The sequence below is a fragment of the Haliotis rufescens genome, unplaced genomic scaffold (genome assembly GCF_023055435.1).
Source record: "Haliotis rufescens isolate VD_foot unplaced genomic scaffold, xgHalRufe1.0.p SCAF_5, whole genome shotgun sequence".
NCBI classification, from domain to species: domain Eukaryota; kingdom Metazoa; phylum Mollusca; class Gastropoda; order Lepetellida; family Haliotidae; genus Haliotis; species Haliotis rufescens.
In genome coordinates this window covers 21,844,749-21,865,330 of record NW_025964223.1, presented here as the reverse complement: position 1 = coordinate 21,865,330, position 20,582 = coordinate 21,844,749, and the positions used below count along the sequence as shown (strand labels likewise).

The following is a 20,582-nucleotide window of genomic DNA, read 5'->3' as shown; positions in this document are numbered from 1 at the left end:
AATGGAGATAGACTTAAACCACCACAGGGAGCCTTTTTATTAGGGCTGGGACGGGTCACTCGGGTACCCAGGTCGGGTGGGTACTGAGCAGGACCCGGGTACCCACAGGAATACCCGGACCCGTGGTTAGTCACGTGATCTATTGTTTAACTATTATTATGACAAAAATTATCAAGAACTCTATGGCTACACTACAAGTCACTAATGTTTGCATTTCTTTCTGACTGTGCATCCTTTCCTTCTGATTTTTTATATGGTTGAATAAAGATATAACTTAATTCAACTTCAGTGTATGAATGACCAGATTGTTTAATACATGTATCTAAATACGTTTTGCCAGGGCTATGCTAAAAATGTTCCCAATCGGACATTTTGAGACATCTCCTGAGACCTACAGTGGGTACCCGGGTAGGGTCGGGTAATAGTGGGGTGGGTACCCGGGTAGTAAATTTGGACTCGTCCCAGCCCTACTTTTTATCACAAGTGATGAAATCTGTAATGAAATAATCCAGCACACAATAGAATAAGGAGGAGATGCAGAGACAGAGCATGAGACATTATGTTTGATAGTGAAAAGAATTCATTTGCTGTAACACAGAGCTCTCAGAGAGACAGAGCTCACTTGGAGGTTTCTGGAATACTTCCAACAGCTCTTACAACAAAACAGCATGACCATTTTATGATTATGATTATGATTATTATTATACATGCATAAACAGCAGAGTGAAAGAGAAATTGATGTTTGTATTATGGCTGCCACGGCTGTAATGTTTAAAACAGGACGAAACCATATACACCAAAGTACAGGTTTAAAATATATCGGAATGTCTAGACACATATATGATTAATAAATGTTTTACCTTTTTACAAGGACAAGTACATGAAATGATGCTGTAACTCACCAAATTAAAATATGGTTTAAGGGTACAATAAACAAAGATAAAGGTTATAAATAAGAATAAACAATTGTAAACCATAGTTGACATACCAGGGTCCAAAATCAAATTGAATGAAAAAAAGTATATGTTGATCTGCATTGTATGCTTTGCCTTGGAATATGTACTTACCTATATCAAATTTCATAATTGCTAAAAAAGCTGTGAAATGGGCACATGACATTTTCAACATACAATGAAACCATATTGATCTGGACGTTGTTAGACCGAACGTGCTCCCTTCAGGATGTTTTATTTAGAATATTACTTCTTTCTATCATTTGTTAATTCTGAAAACAGCAAACTGAGAAAATTACACTGGGTACGGTACTGCACAAATTCATAACTTCAGAATCGTTTTCTTTACTGATACCCTACAAAACAATCTTCCTGTAATTAACAAATGTTTTGCTATGGACATTAACTGTAGACCACCTGAAAAAATCCAACCAAAAGGGCAAAACACTTTTGGACATTTCGAATGGAGCAAAATATAGACACCATTGATGAGCTTACGTACACAAAATTTAAGCCAATCTCATTAAAATCAGATCTTAGTTCTCGCTACCGCTAAACAAAGATCTGAGGACATCCCATTAGGGGTCACGTCAAAATGACCTTTCATCCGACCAATCAGAGCGTCGCTTACTAAATCATGAAAGTGATAGTCGGAATGTGATTTCTTATCATGCAGCCTCCAAATCTTTAAATCAGGGTTTTCCGAAAGGATAGTTACGGGCTTAACAACTAAATCTATACAATCTAGATTAATTATTAGCCATTCAAGAATGTTCTTTTGTTCAGGTTTCAAATTTTTATGCGATAATTTGTCAAAATATGTTTCGAAGCGTAGTCACCAATTTGCAATTATTGCCGTAAAGCACGAGAAAGCTGCCTTCTGATTGGCTAATGTCGACTTCTTGTCAGTGAATCAATCGGTCGGTCAGAGTTCGTGAAAGGTCGGTCTGACGTGACCCGGCAGCGAAAACTAAGATCTGATTTTAATTAGATTGAATTTAATTTTGTGTACGTAAGTTCAACAATGGTGTTTCAGGGGAGACGTAAAAAAAAGTTACAGTAAAACTATAAAAAATGGGTGTGTGTGAAGGTCAATGGCTGAAGCTGGATCAAGAATCATAATGTGCTAAAATACATTTCAAATGTTTATACATATAACACATACATAGTGCTTATATATATTATGCTTTGAGCACAGCTTAGGGAGATACCATAATTTGAATAATCCCTGCAAAGTTTCATCATCATAGGCCTTGTGGTTTCCATGGATATACCCAAACATTTTTTATGTCCAGATGTACGGACGGACCAAACAGCACTACATAAGATCACTTGAACTTTCAGTTCTTCCTTTTTTAAAAACCATTTGTGTCTTTATCACACAAGCACCTGATGACTGAAATAAAATGAAACAAAAACATTGTCATCAATATTCCCTGCATACACATTGTTTGATGATCAAATACAAATATCGTATTCGACATAACAAGCGCCCCGCCTAAATAAGTGCCCACAGCGATATTTGCTCATATATTGGCACGTGAACAATCCCAATTAGCACCCCTTCCGATTGATCAATGTAAACAAGACTTACTCATTCGCGTATAATACACACTCCTGCGTTATATGCACCATTAATTATGGGCAATTAAATTCTGGAAAAATATATTTGCCGTACATAAACATTTCAGGCTCTCAGCATAAACCACAAAATTTATCTTCCAACTGTTTTTTTCACCAAAATAATATTTTAATAAGAGCCCCCTTTTTCTAATTTTGAGAGCGCCCTGGGCGCTTATTACGTCGAAAACAGTAAGTCAAGTTTGGATGTTACATAGAAATGACATATGTAACATGCAGGGGATTCTCATAAAAAAATATGTAAATCTTCTGCTCATGGTAGTATGTTGTCTAATTGAACAAAATATGTCAAGCCCATCCCTTGAAATCTCCATACCAGTCAAATACCCTCAAAAAGGTCGAAAATAATTAGACATGCCAAACAGTTGTGCCCCTGTTGTGTCTGAAAAAAAGGCTAAACATGAACATGATGAATTTAAATGTTTAATCAACACACAAACAGTTTGTAACAACTACCATGACAACTACAAGTTAATGGTCCTTTTATGACTGCTTCAGTTACTATTGACACACAAACAACCAACAGCTAAAAGCATGTCATACAAACAAAAAACTTGATCCCAAAACTCTACCTGAAAACCCAAGTCAGGATCTCTGGGCATATACAGATTGTGTTTTAAACAGATAATCTTCAATCAACAGTTCGTTCAAAACATGTCATTTACCCTTGGATGATCATCTTAAATCATCTTGTAAAGTGAGTTTGATTTTATGCTCTTTTCAACAGCTCTACTGTAATAAATACCCAAGACCTATTTGCCACCATAGCCATGTTCAGGTCACCATCTCAATTTGTCTTAGTACTAACTTAGCACACAATCTCTGGCTCTTGAGGGTACTTTGATCTGATGATTGTATTTAGCATCGTGTCACTCAAATTGGGCTTAAAAAGATTTCAGTGAATTTCAGTAACGCTGCTTTGAACATCATTTCTGTTACACTATTTAAAAAAGAGTAGTGAAGGACCGACCAATACTTTCACAGAGCTCCAGATAAATTTTTGAGCAATTGAGTTTTTACTTTAGGGTTTCTATTTTAATTGGGTTATTACATTTTTCATTGGGTAACCAATATTTTTTCACTCATCTATTCAATAGATATATTCAATAAATTAATGAACATTTTAAGATTTAAAAAAAAGGAAATAATGTTTTACATGTATATAACTGTTCTAAATATATAGGATTGACTCGGAAAGTAAATTAGATTGTAATTTTGTTTCGGAAATTAGCTCCTTTGTACGCATGCTGAAAAAGCTTCATTGGGTATGGGCGCTGTTTTTATACATTTGAGTTTTTCATTAAAAGCATGCTTTCTGTACACAAGTTAATTGAAAGTAATTTGGTTTTGAATATTTTGGGGGAGTATATTAGATATGCTGCTTATCTGTAGCTCTGCTTTCATATTACAAAAGTTAATCTGGTAGTCCTTAACTTTTTCTAGTAGTATATATCACACCTTGAGGTAGGAGGAAAACCTGAAGTGATGCAGATCCTTTACCACTTTGATGAAACCCACAAGAATGGATGCGATACTGACAAATCTAGATACATAATCGGGATGAATCTGGTTTCAAACCTATGATCATGGGTTTCTGGAATGTCTGGGAGAAGAACTGCACACAACAAACGATGGCCTATTTGACTACAGGGCCACCTGAGCCCTGGGATTAAACAAAGCAATGGTAGCAATAGTCTTACCATAATACAATGGAAATATAATACACTGGATTTTCAGAGTCCAAAGTGACACTGGTCACCAACATCGCGCTGATTAAATAAGGATCATTATTAGTGTGAAACCCTGATACCAAAGACGTAGATAGATATGTATATACGTCTCTGCTGATACTGCCCACTACAAATGGAGCCTGACAAAGGGAGACAACTGTGCTCAATGAACTGTCTTGGTGCTGGGTAAACCAAAACATGCTTATACTACTTGAAAATATTTATGTTCACGACAGACATGATGCACATGATCCGATAAGGTATCTATCCCCATCTCACTCTGCAATACAGGGGGGCACGGGTGGCCCAGTTGTCTAAGGCGCCGCGATTCGATATGCAGAGTTGCGTCCCTTGGGCACGCCAGAAACCTATGATTGTGGGTTCGAATCCCAGTTCGCCCCGATTATGTTTCTAGGTTTGTCAGCACCAAACCCATGCTCGTGGGTTTCACTGAAGTGGTAAACGGTAACAATGAGTCAAGTGTTATCACAGTGTTTGTTTGTTTGTTGTTTAACGCCACACTCAGCAATATTCCAGCTATATGACAGCGGTCTGTAAATAATTGAGTCTGGACCAGACATTCCAGTGATTGACATCATGAGCATCGATCCATGTAATTGGGATCGATGACAGGCATCAATCATTCAGAGAGCCTGACCACCCGATAATGTTAGTCGCCTCTTACAACAAGCATAGTCGCCTTTTACGACAAGCATGGGTTGCTGAAGACCTATTCTATCCCGGATCATCACGGATCGTTAGTAACTTTATTTTTATCATGAATTGCTGCACGTTATTTCCAAACTGTACACGCTAATCCTGCATCGATTAACATTAGGGGTGTCACAATTCATTGGTGCAATGTGAATTTACACCCTACGATACATGACAAGCATACTGGGACACCTCTGACATTCATAGGGGGCACGGGTGGCCCTGTAGTCTGAGGCGTCGCGATTTGATATGCAGAGTTGTGTCCCTTGGGCACGCCAGAAACCTATGATTGTGGGTTTGAATCCCGGTTCGCCCCGATTATGTTTCAAGGTTTGTCAGCACCATACCCGTGCTCGTGGGTTTCACCGAAGTTGTAAACATATGAGACCTGCATCACTTCGGGCTTTCCTCCCACATTAAGCTGACACGCCGTGATATAACTGGAATACTGTTAAAAGCGGCGTTAAACCCAACTCACTCACTCTAACATTCATAGGTTAGTATTTCCCCAATCCACCTTCTCCTCTAACTCTATGGCAGACACCATGGCAGACAGTAGCTATAATTAACCATTGGTGCACAGAACATGCTCTACTGTGGGTGTATTCCATGAAGAGAGAAGTCCATTACATTGAAAGTAACAGAGAATGTCAAAGGGTGAACAGAAGTGCTCAGATCGCTTGTGCATCCCACAATAGAGTGGAAGATTCTACTAGTGCTCATACATGTCAGACCCAGAACTGTGGCTGCTTGTCTAAATGTAGCAGAGTTTATGTCCTATACAATTTACTCCAAGTGTGCAATAACATCCTTTCGATTTAGCATAATACTGAAGGGATGTCATGTATGTTTTGGCACCCTTTACTATTTTGACATAAAAAGCCTAAAAAATTGACTGTTGTGTCAAACAGGATTGATCAACTCCGTTTCTTTCCAACTGGTCAATTATATTTTGAGTGTCATGATAGCAATGTTTTAACCTATTCAAACAATGTTACTATTTCACATCAGTTTTTTTAATACATGTACAGATATTATAATTGTTTATCACCCAACCACTGTTACAGATTTCCCATTGGAATATTTCATTTGTAATTCAAAACTTCATAACATTATAAAATACTGCCATGAATTGTCTTCCATTCTAGTCTAGAAGAGAGATATTTTGCTCTACACAAACCTTTAAAAACACCACAAAAGAAGTCACTACTAAGAAAATTGACAATATTTTATGTACACTTCAGCCACATTTCACTCCATGGAACTTCTCTCCACGGAGTCTAAAGATCTGACACAGGTTGTGCAATGCTCATAGAGAAACAGATGTGTAAAAGTATAAAACATCTACTCCAATGTCCCTTACACCATGTGGTAATAGATAAATGTCTCACCCGAACTGAACTCATTTTTGGAACTGAATATGAATCAAGTATTAAATTAAAACACAAGGTTATGTGAAGTTTGTTTGTCTGTTGTTTAACGCCACACTCAGCAATATTCCAGCTACATGACATGGTCTATAAATAATCCAGTCTGGACCAGTCAAATCAGTGATTGACATCATGAGTTTCAATCTATGCAACTGGGATATCACATGCATCATTCAAGACAGCAAGCCTGACCACCCATTAGTCGCCTCTTACAACAAGCATGAGTTGCTGAAGACTAAGGTTTCTGTGAAGTAGCAAATGACATTTGGTGGGACTTTTTATAAGTTAGTTATCTGACTACCAAACTTACAAAAATGAAAGTGTAAAAAATATGTCTGAAAAGACCTCTGCAAATCTTTTGTTGTTGTTTTTCACAAAAGAATCAGTTAAACAAGAAACAATAAAGTCTCACCTAATCATGCTAATAGCAAAAACTATTATCAGTGAAATAATGGCTGCAATCAACTTGTCATCATTATCAAAAAAAAAAGAGTTTGCAGAGAAGAAAAGTGACAGGATAAGCATATTGTCACTTTGGCAGCTAGCTCTAGCCTTAATTCTTGTCAGGGATGATATACATATCATATAGATCTATTCTCTTGAAATTCATCAAATTTTTGTGAAAATTATTTGGTTCTAATTGTTGAATACAGGCCCCAGTACAGACTCTCCACTTATCATACTGAATCTTCTCTATTATTTGTGTTGAGCATAATGGGTCTCTCTGTGTACGATTTTGATTTTCCCCTCGTGTACCCTGAAAAGATAGGGTACGGTTTAGGTTAACCTCTTTGAGTTCCAACAAATCTTTGAAGGTCCCAGACAATTTCTCCTTGGCTTTGGGTCACATGCACTTTGATCCCTTTGGTCATTCAGGAGTCCAAGCATGTGCATACTATGCGGGATACCCCAAAATAAAGTCAGGTTTCCACACATGAAATATTTTGATATACAATGTTATACTTGATTTTAAAAAACCTCACCCAAACTTTCTCTGAAAACGTGTAGCGTAGAAAAACTATAAACAAACGAGAGTTACTTCCCTTGATAAAATAATTCAGTTGCAGTCCAACACACTAAACTATAATATTCATGTTCATCGAAATTATTGTGTGTTTATATCCACGTGTGCCAAAAAGGCAAATAATTAGATGATGGCACAAATACAAAATACCCATGTTCCTAAAAATGTACACGTTATTTGTAAACACAAAACTAGCTTTCTATCTTCGCACAGTATTCTAATTAGTTGGAAAGAGTACACAATGTTTTTAACTATGTGTTGCTACGGAAAAATCGATATTAATCATGTTTTCTGTGTCGACAACGTATCACACACTTGCGATAATTCAACTCTTTTATTCGCAATATATGTTAATATACCTAATGCGTCTATGTATAGAAAATACTGGACTAAATACACAAAGAACCCGCTGGGGCATGGACAATCAGTTGCCATGTGACGTCATCAGTTTACACATGGCGGCCGGGGCCATATCACTTGCTTGATTTGAGCGATGTTTTGATTTTCGTATTTATGTTGTGGCAGGAGTTTATGATGCACGATGTCTTCACTTTTGTGTGTGCAACAACCAGGAGGATCTGTTAAGATCCATTCTGAAGATTTAGTACAGGAACTTACACAAGACAAGGATGCACCGCAACTTCACATCATGGTAAGACGCGATAAGAGAAAAACCACCTGTCACTTTAGTAAGTCAATTTTACAATAAATATTTATTTCCCCAAATAGGCTATATTTTCCCAACACATTCTTCTTATATGAACATTAATAAGACTTGTGTCATAGGCATGGTAGGCAGAAGTATATCGTGTTTTGTTTCTTCCTTCGGGTGCTGGTAAAAGAATGACTTCGTAGGTTCAATGTGTTATCATCTTTTTATTATTTCTTTCCAGTCAGCAAGTAGATGTAGACGATCTAGCAGAAGATCGAATTCATCTGTGTCTAACCACCGCCAGCCAGGAAGTAATGGAGTAGACTCCAAAAGTCTCATTGGCCAGTCCTTGAAAATACAGGATTGGTTGAATGAAAAAACAGTGAAAGACTTACAGGTTTGTTGAAGAAGAAACTTATGTATTATATGTGTAAAGAAATACTTAGAAATAATCTATTTTTCAACTCTGCGTTTACATAGATTATGAAAATAGTTTTAAGAGATTATAAAATCAAACAAGGCCAATCTTTTACTGTCATACAATACTTCTCTGTGTGAAGATCAGAGGAATCCACTGTATCTTGAAAATGGACTAAAATTACATGTTTTGAAAGTAAAAAGCATAATGGCACCATTATATTGTTGTGGATATTTCATACATCCTGTCATTTCTGAGTGCCATGGCATCTACACATAAAAGTGAGTACCATAAATAGAATATTTGTGTTGTGTAAGTTTTCATAGATACAAATCAAACTTTCCTCTCTAAGGTGGCACAAAATGAAGCCTAAGCAAGAACCCACTCATCCTACTTTTAAGATTAGGCAGTCAATATTCACTCATGATTCACCTGAAGAGACCTTCTAGATAAGCTATCCTCAGATCTTAGTGCAGAGAGTAGGGCTAGGACGAATCCAAAGTTACTACCCAGGTACCCACATCCCTATTACCCGACCCTACCCGGGTACCCGCTGTTGGTGTCAAGAGATAGGTACAAAATGTCTCATTGAGAATAGTTTGACAGTAGCCCTGGCAGAATGTATTTAGATACATATATAAAACAATCTGGTCATGCATACACTGAAGTTGACTGAAGTTTAAGCTTTGTTCAAACATATATAAATCAGAAGGAACGTGTTCAAAGTCATGAAGTAATGCAAACATTAGAGACTTAAAATTGTCATGTGACCATGTATTCATATAGTGATTTTTTGTCATGAAACAATTATCACGTGACTAACCACAGGTCCGGGTAGTCCTCTGGGTACCAGGGTCCTACTCAGTACCCACCCGACCTGAGTTACCTGTCCCAGCCCTAGCAGAGAGGTATCATATCGGAGTAAAACATGGGATTTAAATGCAGTGGTAGAAAATAATAATTTTAGTCCACTAGTCCTTAATATGATAAGATATAGCAAAACCCTTAAAAATGGCAAATTTCTACTCGTCCTTATGATACCTTAACTACTGAACAGTTTGGCAAGGACTACAGGACTAGTGCCAATTTGTAAACCTGAAATGAGAATGTGATTGAAACGAAACACAAGGGTAAATATGTCCAAAACTCATTGTTAATCTTTCTTTAACATAAGTGTATGCTTGGCACAGTATGGATAGCATAAACATCCTACTTTCCGTACAGAGTTCACATTTTATTGTTCCCACTAGACTTTTTTTTTTTCACACCCCAATCATTATTATACTTCAGCTTTGGTCTGATAAGTGGATAAATATTGCCAGTCTGAAACTTGACGTTGACAGATATATATAACCCTATTGCAACAAAAACATCAACATGAAAAAGTGAAGTAATTTTAAATTTTTTTTATTTCAGGAGAAGTCTGACTCTGAATCAAAATCTGTGAAGAAATTGTATGGACCATTATTGGAAGCCGAGACTACCTTTGTCAAGGTAAGATGGTCAACAGAAGTGCTATTTAGTGCCAGCATCGACTGGATGATTCAGGCAGAATATAGTCTCCAGTTGGTTTCACTATAGATGTAAAGGAATGTATGAGTACTGTCTGTTGATTGGTTGGTTGGTTTTACGCAGCACTCAGCAATATTCCAGCTATATGACAGCGGTCTGTAAATAATTGAGTCTGGACCAGACAATCCAGTGTGATTGATATCATGAGCATCGATCCACGCAATTGGGATTGATGACATGTATCAACCAAGTCAGCGAGTCTGATCACCCAGTCCCGTTAGTCGACTCTTACAACAAGCATAGACGCCTTTTACGGCAAGCATGGGTTGCTGAAGACCTATTCTACCCTGGATCTTCATGGGTCTACTGTCTGTTGAATGGTAGATTGATAATAAGTGAGCGAGTATCTTTGAACAGTATTTCAGTTATATTGAGGTGTGTCAGCTGGATTCGTGTCTTTACTGATTTGGTGAGATTCAGTGTCTGTAGCTGTTAACTGTCCCGCCTGCCCGTGGCTGTTAACATTTCTGTCGGGCTGCAGGCAATTTTATAGGTCATCTGCCCCACTGTCTTTTTTGAGTTTTAAAATTGTTTCAAACACTGGTGAGATTGATAATCAAAGGTTGAAAGGGTCATAGATATACTTTGACACTCATTGACTAAACTACATACTACAGACCAAAACATTCATAAGTGGTTGAGTATTTTGAGAACAATAACCAGTTTAAGATGACACATTGCTGGGTTTATCTGGATAAACTGTCATCATCATGTGCCTGGTTGTTGCACAGGAAGACGGAGTTATCACTGTGCATTCCAATGTTAATATCAAGGCCAAGGATCTTATTTTCACAAATTTACATACTGAACAAGTACTGCAAAGTGTACAGTTGTTAGAGGCGTGAAAATCTCGTGCTCCGTGAAACGTGTACATTTTAAGCATGACAGGCCTTTACTTAAACAACAAACACGTAAGAACCGTACAGTTAAAAGGAAATTGTGTTATCTGCTTTACATGTGAATGGTGGAGTATTTGGAACTTGAGTATTTGCCTGTGCTCTAAGATAGAGAGCTTGTGCCAGTACTGTTGTGAGAATAAAGGGTTTTGTATACCCTTTGTTCGAGCGACAGTACGTTGATGACCTGATAAAGTATTGGCAGTCGTCCTCGAAAAATACACTTCAGCATATGTGTAAACAGGGATGGAACTTAACTTGGAGCACTTACAAGCTCAAATAGTGGTTACATATGGACACCATCTGAAAAAAACCCTGAACTCTCCAAATCCTCAGGATACCTTTACTGGTGGCCCTTGAAGATCAGGGCTAGAAAAGTCTTCAGCAACCCATGCTTGCTGTAGGCGACTATGCTTGTCGTAAGAGGTGAACAACGGGATTGGGTGGTCACTGACTTGGTTGAAGCATGTCATCATATCCTAATTGCGTGGATTGATGCTCATGATGTCAATCACTGGATTGTCTGGTCCAGACTCGATTATTTACAGACTGCTGTCATATAGCTGGAATATTGCTGAGTGCTGCGTTAAACAACAAACCAAACCAAAAAAACCTTTACTGGTAATAATCCAATGACTGACTAAGGCCCCACAGGCGAGTGCCATGTTGCATGACCAAGTGTTAACCCTTTGTTTGGTTGCTCCAGGAAGTTGACGAGTACCTGGAAGACAAGGATCTCCTGGATCTCAGGAAGAAGGAGCTCCTGCACAAGAAGTGGAATGACCAGGTCTATGAGCCCCTCCGGAAAGAGATCATTGATGTCATGGATGGCTATGATTGGCCAGATCTTGACCGCAGGAAACGAGAGATGCACAAGCAGTACTTGGAGTTTCTGAATGATAAGGTAATATTTATATTTCATATGTTTGTTTTTTGTTAATAATGAGGCCGTGTTCAGTGTTGGTAACGGGTTGAGATTAAAACACAGACAGAGATTTGGGGAAGCCCACTCTGATCTCATTGAGCGCATGTTGGTTTGGTTGGTTTGTTTATTTAACGCCGCACTCAGCAATATTCCAGCTATATCACAGCGGTCTGTAAGTAATCGAGTCTGGACCAGACAATCCAGTGATTGACAACATGAGCATCAATCCATGCAATTGGGATCGATGACATGCTTCAACCAAGTCAGCGAGCTGACCACCTGATCCCATTAATCGCCTCTTACGACAAGCATAGTCACCTTTTACGACAAGCATGGGTTGCTCAAGACCTCTTCCACTCTTCATGGGCCTATTTCATATCTATATTGGCATGCTTGTGCAATGAATATGCATGTGAGCAACCTGTATGTCATAATATGGATATGGCATTGCATGCATGCATGTATATTTAAGGTAAATAATGCACAAAGGAAAATATGATTTCATAGTGTAAAAGGTTCAGTGGGACCAAACATAATTTAAGGGACTTTTTATTTTACAGTCACCCAATTATATGACATTCTTTTGATAGTTCAGTTTTAGGAGAAATACTGTTTGATCCAAGTTTAGAAATTATGTATATTATGTATAAATGCAGTAACTGAAATGACATAATTAAGAGTGTGCAACATTTTGAAAACAAACTTTTAGAGGTCTTTGATTAAGATAACATGAAAAGAATACTTTCTGTCGGTAGTTATTTTTTTTATTTTGTTTGAAATTATCATATTGTTGCTGGTTTAACAAATTTTAAATTTTCAGAGCACACAGCAAATTTTCCAAATGTTGTTTCAATGTTCTCTGCACTGCTTTGCATGTTCTGACGTCTGTGTGACAGGGTCATGTATTCCTGGACACCATGGATCCTAGGGAGTATTATGCACAGGCCCTCACTGGCCACAGACCTGCACCCATCAAGGTAATACTCAACACACTGCACCCACTTGTCACAGATAACCAATATACGGGCCCTCACTGGCCACAGACCTGCTCCCATCAAGGTAATACTCAACACACTGCACCCACTTGTCACAGATAACCAATATACAGGCCCTCACTGGCCACAGACCTGCACCCATCAAGGTAATACTCAACACACTGCACCCACTTGTCACAGATAACCAATATTCAGGCCCTCACCGGCCACAGACCTGCTCCCATCAAGGTAATACTCAACACACTGCACCCACTTGTCACAGATAACCAATATACAGGCCCTCACTGGCCACAGACCTGCACCCATCAAGGTAATACTCAACACACTGCACCCACTTGTCACAGATAACCAATATACAGGCCCTCACTGACCACAGACCTGCTCCCATCAAGGTAATACTCAACACACTGCACCCACTTGTCACAGATAACCAATATACAGGCCCTCACTGGCCACAGACCTGCACCCATCAAGGTAATAACACACTGCATCCACTTGTCACAGATAACCAATATACAGACACCCTCACTGGCCACAGACCTGCTCCCATCAAGGTAATACTCAACACACTGCATCCACTTGTCACAGATAACCAATATACAGACCCTCACTGGCCACAGACCTGCACCCATCAAGGTAATACTCAACACACTGCATCCACTTGTCACAGATAACCAATATACAGACCCTCACTGGCCACAGACCTGCTCCCATCAAGGTAATACTCAACACATGACACCCACTTGTCACAGATAACCAATATACAGGCCCTCACTGGCCACAGACCTGCTCCCATCAATGTAATACTCAACACACTGCACCCACTTGTCATAGATAACCAATATACAGGCCCTCACTGGCCACAGACCTGCACCCATCAAGGTAATACCCAACACACTACATCCACTTGTCACAGGTAACCAATATACAGGCCCTCACTGGCCACAGACCTGCACCCATCAAGGTAATACTCAACACACTACATCCACTTGTCACAGATAACCAATATACAGACCCTCACTGGCCACAGACCTGCACCCATCAAGGTAATACTCAACACACTACATCCACTTGTCACAGGTAACCAATATACAGGCCCTCACTGGCCACAGACCTGCACCCATCAAGGTAATACTCAACACACTGCACCAACTTGTCACAGATAACCAATATACAGGCCCTCACTGGCCACAGACCTGCACCCATCAAGGTAATACTCAACACACTACATCCACTTGTCACAGATAACCAATATACAGGCCCTCACTGGCCACAGACCTGCACCCATCAAGGTAATACTCAACACACTGCACCCACTTGTCATAGATAATGGAATGTGCTTGCATGTGCTGCATGAATTTAGCACTATTAAACTGTAGTCTGTAGCAGTACAAATAACTTATTTATTTAGGTTTGAAGGGAGTAAGTATCAAACTTAGAAACGTAGAAAGTGTTATTAAGCACTTTGTTAATGCCTGACTGTTAAGTTTAGTTTCTATATCTTTATTTTTATTATCATAGTGTGAGTGAGTGAGTGAGTGAGTGAGTATGGTTTTACTCCACCTTTAGCAATCAATATTCCAGCAATATGACAGCAGGGGACACTAGAAATGGGCTTCATACATTTATCATTGTGTGAGAAAATATTAAAAACAGTATTTAGCCATAAGGCATTTAATAAAACACAAGCTTAAAATATTCTGCAAAAGTGAACACTTTCAGATTATGAAAAAATATATTCTAAGAAAAATATTAAAATCTTTCTAAATTGTGCTTTTTCAATTATTAGAAAATGTTTAATTGCACTAACATGAACCATTAAATCATTGAGAAAGACAGATGTTCAATGTTATTAAACATTTGTAAGGAAACAACAAATTCAAACTGGAAATTGTTATTTTGTGCATTACAGAAATTAAAGAAATGAACTCTGGTAGCAAACGATCGCTCAGTTTTAACCTCATGTTGTTATCCCCATGTCCTGCAGGTTGAGACAGCAGCACTCCGAGACCCGCTGTTGTCCCAGGGCCGAGAGCGGAACATGGAAGAACGGACCATTTTGAGATGCATGACCGGAACACGATACACAGACCGTGATCTGGAACAGGTCAAGCTGCCCCCCCTCCCACTGGTCCCCCTTGGGCGCCATGGCACCGACAGTCTGCAGTGGCTGCAGATGCCATTAGTCAATATAGAGAGTTCTCCAAGACAGATAAGCAGGTAGACTAGATGCTTCTTAGTTCATAGAACCAGCATGTGAAGATCAGAACAGATTCCATGGAGAGTTTTTTACATGATCTGAACCCCATGGTTTGGTTTAATTTTATCAAGGGCAATTGAAAATATAAAAAGGCTGATTTTTTCCTTCTTACGAAAACAAAATGGGTCAATCATTGGGGATGAAAGTATATTTTAACATGAGATAAGGTCCTTTGGATGCAAGGTGGACTGCCTGTAGAAACTGTATTTCACTGTCGTCTGAAAGGGGGAAGGGGGGAAAGTATATTTAATCAGGTTGTAGATGTTACCACTTTGGATAAGTGAGAGAGTTAGATTTAATGCCGCTACAGTATTCCAGTTCTATCACAGCTCAATGTGGGAGGTAAGCCCAAAGTGATGCAGGTCTGGGGCATTTACCACTTTTGTGAAACCCACGTGCATGGGTATGGTGCTGACAAACCTAGAAACATCAGCGTGAACTAGGGTTCGTATCCACCCTATCAGAGGTTTCTGGCATGGCAAAGGAAAGCTACTCTGCAACAGCAAATAGCAGCACCTAAGCCGACTGGGCCACCCATGCCCTCCCCCCCCCACCACCACCACCACCCCCGTCAGTCTGGGTGTAGGATGGAAATGGTGCACAGCTCGTTGACCACTAGGAATGATCCACACTCAACTGCCATTGTGTGCTTCAGTCTCGTATAACAAACACGAGGTACCAGAAGCATATGCCACGGCAAGGCTCCTTCAATATTACTTTATTGGGGTTAACTGTAATAGATACAGAACTGTGTCCAGGGACAAAATCTCTGTCAAAGCAGATCATGTAATTAGCTCTGGCATAATGTTATCCATTGTTTGTGTAATTGTTTATTCCTACCGGTAATTTATTTTAAGTGAAGTTCCATAAAGATTATTTTTATAATTTGTAACTTATATTAATTTGTTTCCAATTGTAATTAATGAATTTATCTGTCTTTCATTACAGTCTCAGTGAGGATTTGTCTCGTAAATTATTATGTATCTTACTTCAAATTCAATCATTCTTAAATGATTGAAATAATGAGTAGATTTAATTCCTCCTTACCAGTACACTTTTATATCTCCCCGATCACAGACATAAGTTAAGTGCTGGTTCTATACTTATAACAACTCCATATCTCCTTACACATATACAGCAATGTGTGACTTATATTGGTGTTTGTCTATAGTTCACAATTTCTTTTTCAAATCAACTTATGTGCAAGCCCTTTTCTAAAATGATATAACACATTAGACACTGTTAAAATTCATACACATTTTGAAGCATCTTTTTCTGAGAATATAACTTTAAGGATTCTATAGAATTCATTTCGAGCAAATTTTGTCGCCATATTTAGAAGTTGTGAACTTTGTTATATACTGTCTTAACATGTTTTAGTTTCTAGTGGGTGGACATTTCAAAATGCCGTTTTTTCATCGAATACCAGAAGGACAGTGTATCTAAAGTGTATTAGTAAATTATAACTTAGTGTTAACAATTGATATAAACATGTAATAACTTAGATTAATCCTTGGATGTGTGTAGAATGTGTGTGTAATGTTGTACCCCTAATACATAGCTGTCAAACTGAACACTAAATATAGCACTAGTTACTGATTGGCACATGTAGGTGAATCATGTAGTATGACTGACTTATGGTGAATGGACTAGTTGTCAGCACTATCACAGCGGTATGGATTGTAAAACTGGACGCGGGTCAAGGAAACCAGTAGATGTTGAACCAGCCATAGACATCTTCTCGAGCAGGTTAACTGACTATAAAAGTCCAGTTTCCACCCTTGCCGAACTAGGCTGGTATTATGGAGTTACATTTCGGCTGGACTAACGAGTCTATGCATAGTCCAATCAAAATCTCGCAACGAAATCAAAATCCGGTTCGTAAACTGGCGTGCAGATTTCGGTCGATTGCAGGATTTGCAAAGCATGTGCACAGCCATCTCTTGTCAACAGATCTTTTCCAAATCTTTTCATGTTTTTAATCAAGGTGCTCACGGGATTTGATGCATTTCGCAAGTGAGACCCGTTTGATCACAATATAGATCTTGATTATCGATCAGATCGTCTTGACTGGGCCCCGCCATTTTTTTTAAACAAGTGCAAGTGATAGGATCTGATTGGTCCATAGGAGAGGCTCAGAAGGGACATAACTCGTAATAACCACTGGTGGCGCTATGATCGAGCCAAGGAATTCCATCCTAGTTCGGCAAGGGTGAAAACTGGACTTTTAAAGTCAGTTAACTCTCTTGCCTTGGGAAGATGGCCATAGATGGCTCCACTGATTTACCTTCATCACCAACTCGACTTATAGCTCGCTCAAGTGAAACCTTCGACCAGGATTATTATTATTTCAAATACTGATACAATTTTTACCCTTTTGGATTAAGGGCCATAAGATGTCAGGTTTGCCTGATAAGTGAGTGAGTGAGTGAGTATGGTTTTGCGCCGCTTTTAGCAATTTCACGGTGGGGGACACCAGAAATGGGCTTCACAGATTGTACCCATGTCGGGAATTGAACCCGGGTCTTCTGTGTGATGAGCGAACGCTTTAACCACTTTTGACCTTTGTTCTTAACGTTGGCTACCAGGAAAATATCAGGATCGAGTTTGCTCCTTTGGAAAAAGATCAAACTTTGCGATCATGTGAACAAACCTTTGGTTTTGGGGGGTCAGTTTCAGAGTAAGTCAGGTCTCGAGTAATGTTAGGCCTGGCATCTATTGTGAGACATGTGACTGACCTTTCTGCTGTACTGAAAATCTTGTCTGTACAGATCCTCAGTGTCCAAATATAGATGTAGAAACTGATTGGTACATGAAGCTAACATGTTGTATATTTCTGACCACTGAAACATTTTATTCCACCAGCTATTCATGTAATTTGTGTTCTTACAAATACTTCCATTTGATGGGAAATCAAACTCTGGAACTTCATATCAAAATGTTAAGTCATGCTAAGTTCCGTATGCTTCTCTGACAACTGTAAAATTTAATTGCATAAAAATGATCTAAATGGTGCCCGTGATAAAGTCAATGCAGAATACAGGTGATTTTATAGTCCACTTCACATACCTGATATAATGGACAGACTCAGTTACCTCCCTTTAACTGGACCTACTCACATTATTGATAAAGTTTTCTGGTTTGTTACGATTTTTTGGGAAAAAAACAATCCTGGGATAGAAACTTGATGTGAGATTTTCAATGCGAATTAGGCTCATAAAAAAGATTGTGAGTGTTTCCTGTTTCAGCCTGTCCCAAAATAGGGTAGGTAGGTTGTTTTTTAGGCGGTGTTTTCTCACGTTTTTTCTTTGAAAAAATGTTAGAAAATAGCTAGCTTTCAAATGACAATTAAATGCTGCTAAACTGAAGATAATGATTGGTTTGTCTATAGTGAAACAACTACTTTACTCTTGTGGCATAAAATACAGAAAAACTCAAAAAGAGCAAGGAAAGTGTTTTATTGGATGGGTCCTCCAGATTAGAGTTTGGCAGGGAACAGGAAACATACTCACTTTTTGCTTTGGCCTTGTAAGACCCCAGTAATAACTGAAGACTTCCGTAAGTTACATGTGATTCTATTTTTTCCCCTCAACAGGCGCCGAATGCACGGCCACGGAACAACCAGCTTGTTAAATTTCGAGGAGTGGGCCAAACAATCGTTTGACCCCCGAGTTGTCGACCAAGAGCTGCAGTGTCAGAAGAAACGCATGTTCAAGGTGACCCCACCCTACAATACAGTCCCTGTGGAGGTGCCACGCCCACCCATGATCATGAAACAGGACAGAGGGGAACATCAAGTTGTCACCAAATGTATCTGATCTGACCGATACTTGCCCATGTCGGAATCTCTATCACTGTCAATGTTGGAGTGTGAAACTTTACCAAATTTGCAAAGTAGCAATAAACATTGCATTTGAAAATTAAAATCAACCTAATTTTTCTATCAGCAGTGCAAATAATCAGTTGTAGGGTGAAAAATAGTCCAGTCTCACAGTCCCTGAACCATATTACTTTCCCTTCCGCCCAGCCCTTAAAACAAAAGCCCTAAATGAGGCAAGTCTAGATATTCCTCAGGTATCTCTGATATTTCTGGGTCTCCTTTTCAATTTAAATGGAGTTATTTGTTTCTATCAATAATATGTAGATTCAGAGACTAAGCGTTAGTCTATGTGAAAAACCACCAGTCAGTTTATGCTAAACATTTTCATTGCATTTATTGATCCTTGTTAAAAGGTAACTGGAAAGAACAAGACTATCAATGGGACTTATTTTTATGAACCTTCAAGGTTGAATTATACACCGATTAAAATTCTTCCCTTTGTAAACAAGAATAATTGAATAATAAGAATAATTTTCTTTTGATAAACTAAAGATTTTGATATTGGGGTCAATGAATTTAATATTTTTAAGACTTGTGTTTTAACAGTGTTGGATATGTTTTAAGTGCCTATGGTGTGCTCTAAACAGTGTTCTGAACCATTAGTGATTTGTTTAACTCACAATGAACTGATTTTGTTTAATATTGTGTTATTTCTTACAGAACGTTTATTCAATATATTCAAACCTTGAATGCATATGTGATGGTTGAAAGTTATTTGAATCATTGTTTATTTTTTATTCAATTTCTTTTTACCTATGTCTTGCAAATTGAGTGATGTCTTTTACCCATCACAGATCTTTTGGGTCTCCAAAACATGGTTGTTAGGTAAACTTATTTGAAATATTTCTGTATGATTTTTAACCAAGCAAAAATATTATTTTCAAACAATTGAAAGGTAATTTATATCGATGTTTCTTCACAGGTTCATATGAACACAAGAAGTAACACTTCCATATTTGCACCCGTTTTATTGAACAAATATGTAAAATCAATTATATAACATTATTCTGAGGAACATATTTCTTGTATTTGATATACTGCTGACTTTTTGTACAGTACATTCTTCTATAGTACCTAAGTACATCTTCCTGTGGCTGCCTCTGTAGGCACTAACTGCTGTTTATATATTGCTCAAAAGGCTGCTATTTGTACATATACAAGTTATTTATGTAGATGCATGTTTATATACTATACAGTATTGTCTTTCATCCAGCGTGATTGCCTTAGCTAACAAGCAGTATTATCTAACACTGAAGGCAACATGACTTGGACAAGTCTAACTGAAAGTTGCATTTGGACCAGGATGATTTTGATGTTTTTATCAACAATAAATGATGGTTTGTTATTGTTACCATGGAAACGATTGGAAAGTGAAGTGTATTGCAAACGTTTCAACTTGTCAAGTCTTGTTGCCCAGTACTTTTTTTTTCTAGGCAATTGTTCCTTGTTGGAAAATGTTTAGTGTACATTAATAAACATTCTTTTTACATGA

The 20,582-nt window shown here is 38.4% G+C and overlaps 2 protein-coding genes across 5 annotated transcripts in view; one reads left to right on the top strand and one right to left on the bottom strand.

Moving 5' to 3' along the window:
- Positions 1–7,507, bottom strand: part of LOC124111989 (profilin-4-like) — a 22,011-nt gene extending 14,504 nt beyond the window's left edge. Inside the window, exons 1-2 of one of the 2 annotated variants that reach the window (XM_046471958.2) lie at positions 7,452–7,497; positions 6,430–6,452 (exon numbers count right to left, since the gene is read on the bottom strand). In XM_046471958.2, coding sequence (XP_046327914.1) covers positions 6,430–6,444 — 15 coding nt within the window. In that variant the 5' untranslated portion in view covers positions 6,445–6,452; positions 7,452–7,497. Of the gene's footprint in view, positions 1–6,429; positions 6,453–7,451 lie in introns of both variants that reach the window. The other variant, XM_046471967.2, reaches the window with a different exon arrangement.
- Positions 1–20,582, top strand: part of LOC124111978 (protein FAM228B-like) — a 26,389-nt gene extending 5,807 nt beyond the window's left edge. For 2 of the 3 annotated variants that reach the window (XM_048383707.1, XM_046471916.2), the window contains exons 2-8: positions 8,018–8,144; positions 8,386–8,541; positions 9,979–10,056; positions 11,737–11,934; positions 12,852–12,932; positions 14,938–15,170; positions 18,806–20,582. In XM_048383707.1, coding sequence (XP_048239664.1) covers positions 8,034–8,144; positions 8,386–8,541; positions 9,979–10,056; positions 11,737–11,934; positions 12,852–12,932; positions 14,938–15,170; positions 18,806–19,028 — 1,080 coding nt within the window. In that variant the 5' untranslated portion in view covers positions 8,018–8,033 and the 3' untranslated portion in view covers positions 19,029–20,582. Of the gene's footprint in view, positions 1–7,914; positions 8,145–8,385; positions 8,542–9,978; positions 10,057–11,736; positions 11,935–12,851; positions 12,933–14,937; positions 15,171–18,805 lie in introns of those variants that run through there. The other variant, XM_046471925.2, reaches the window with a different exon arrangement.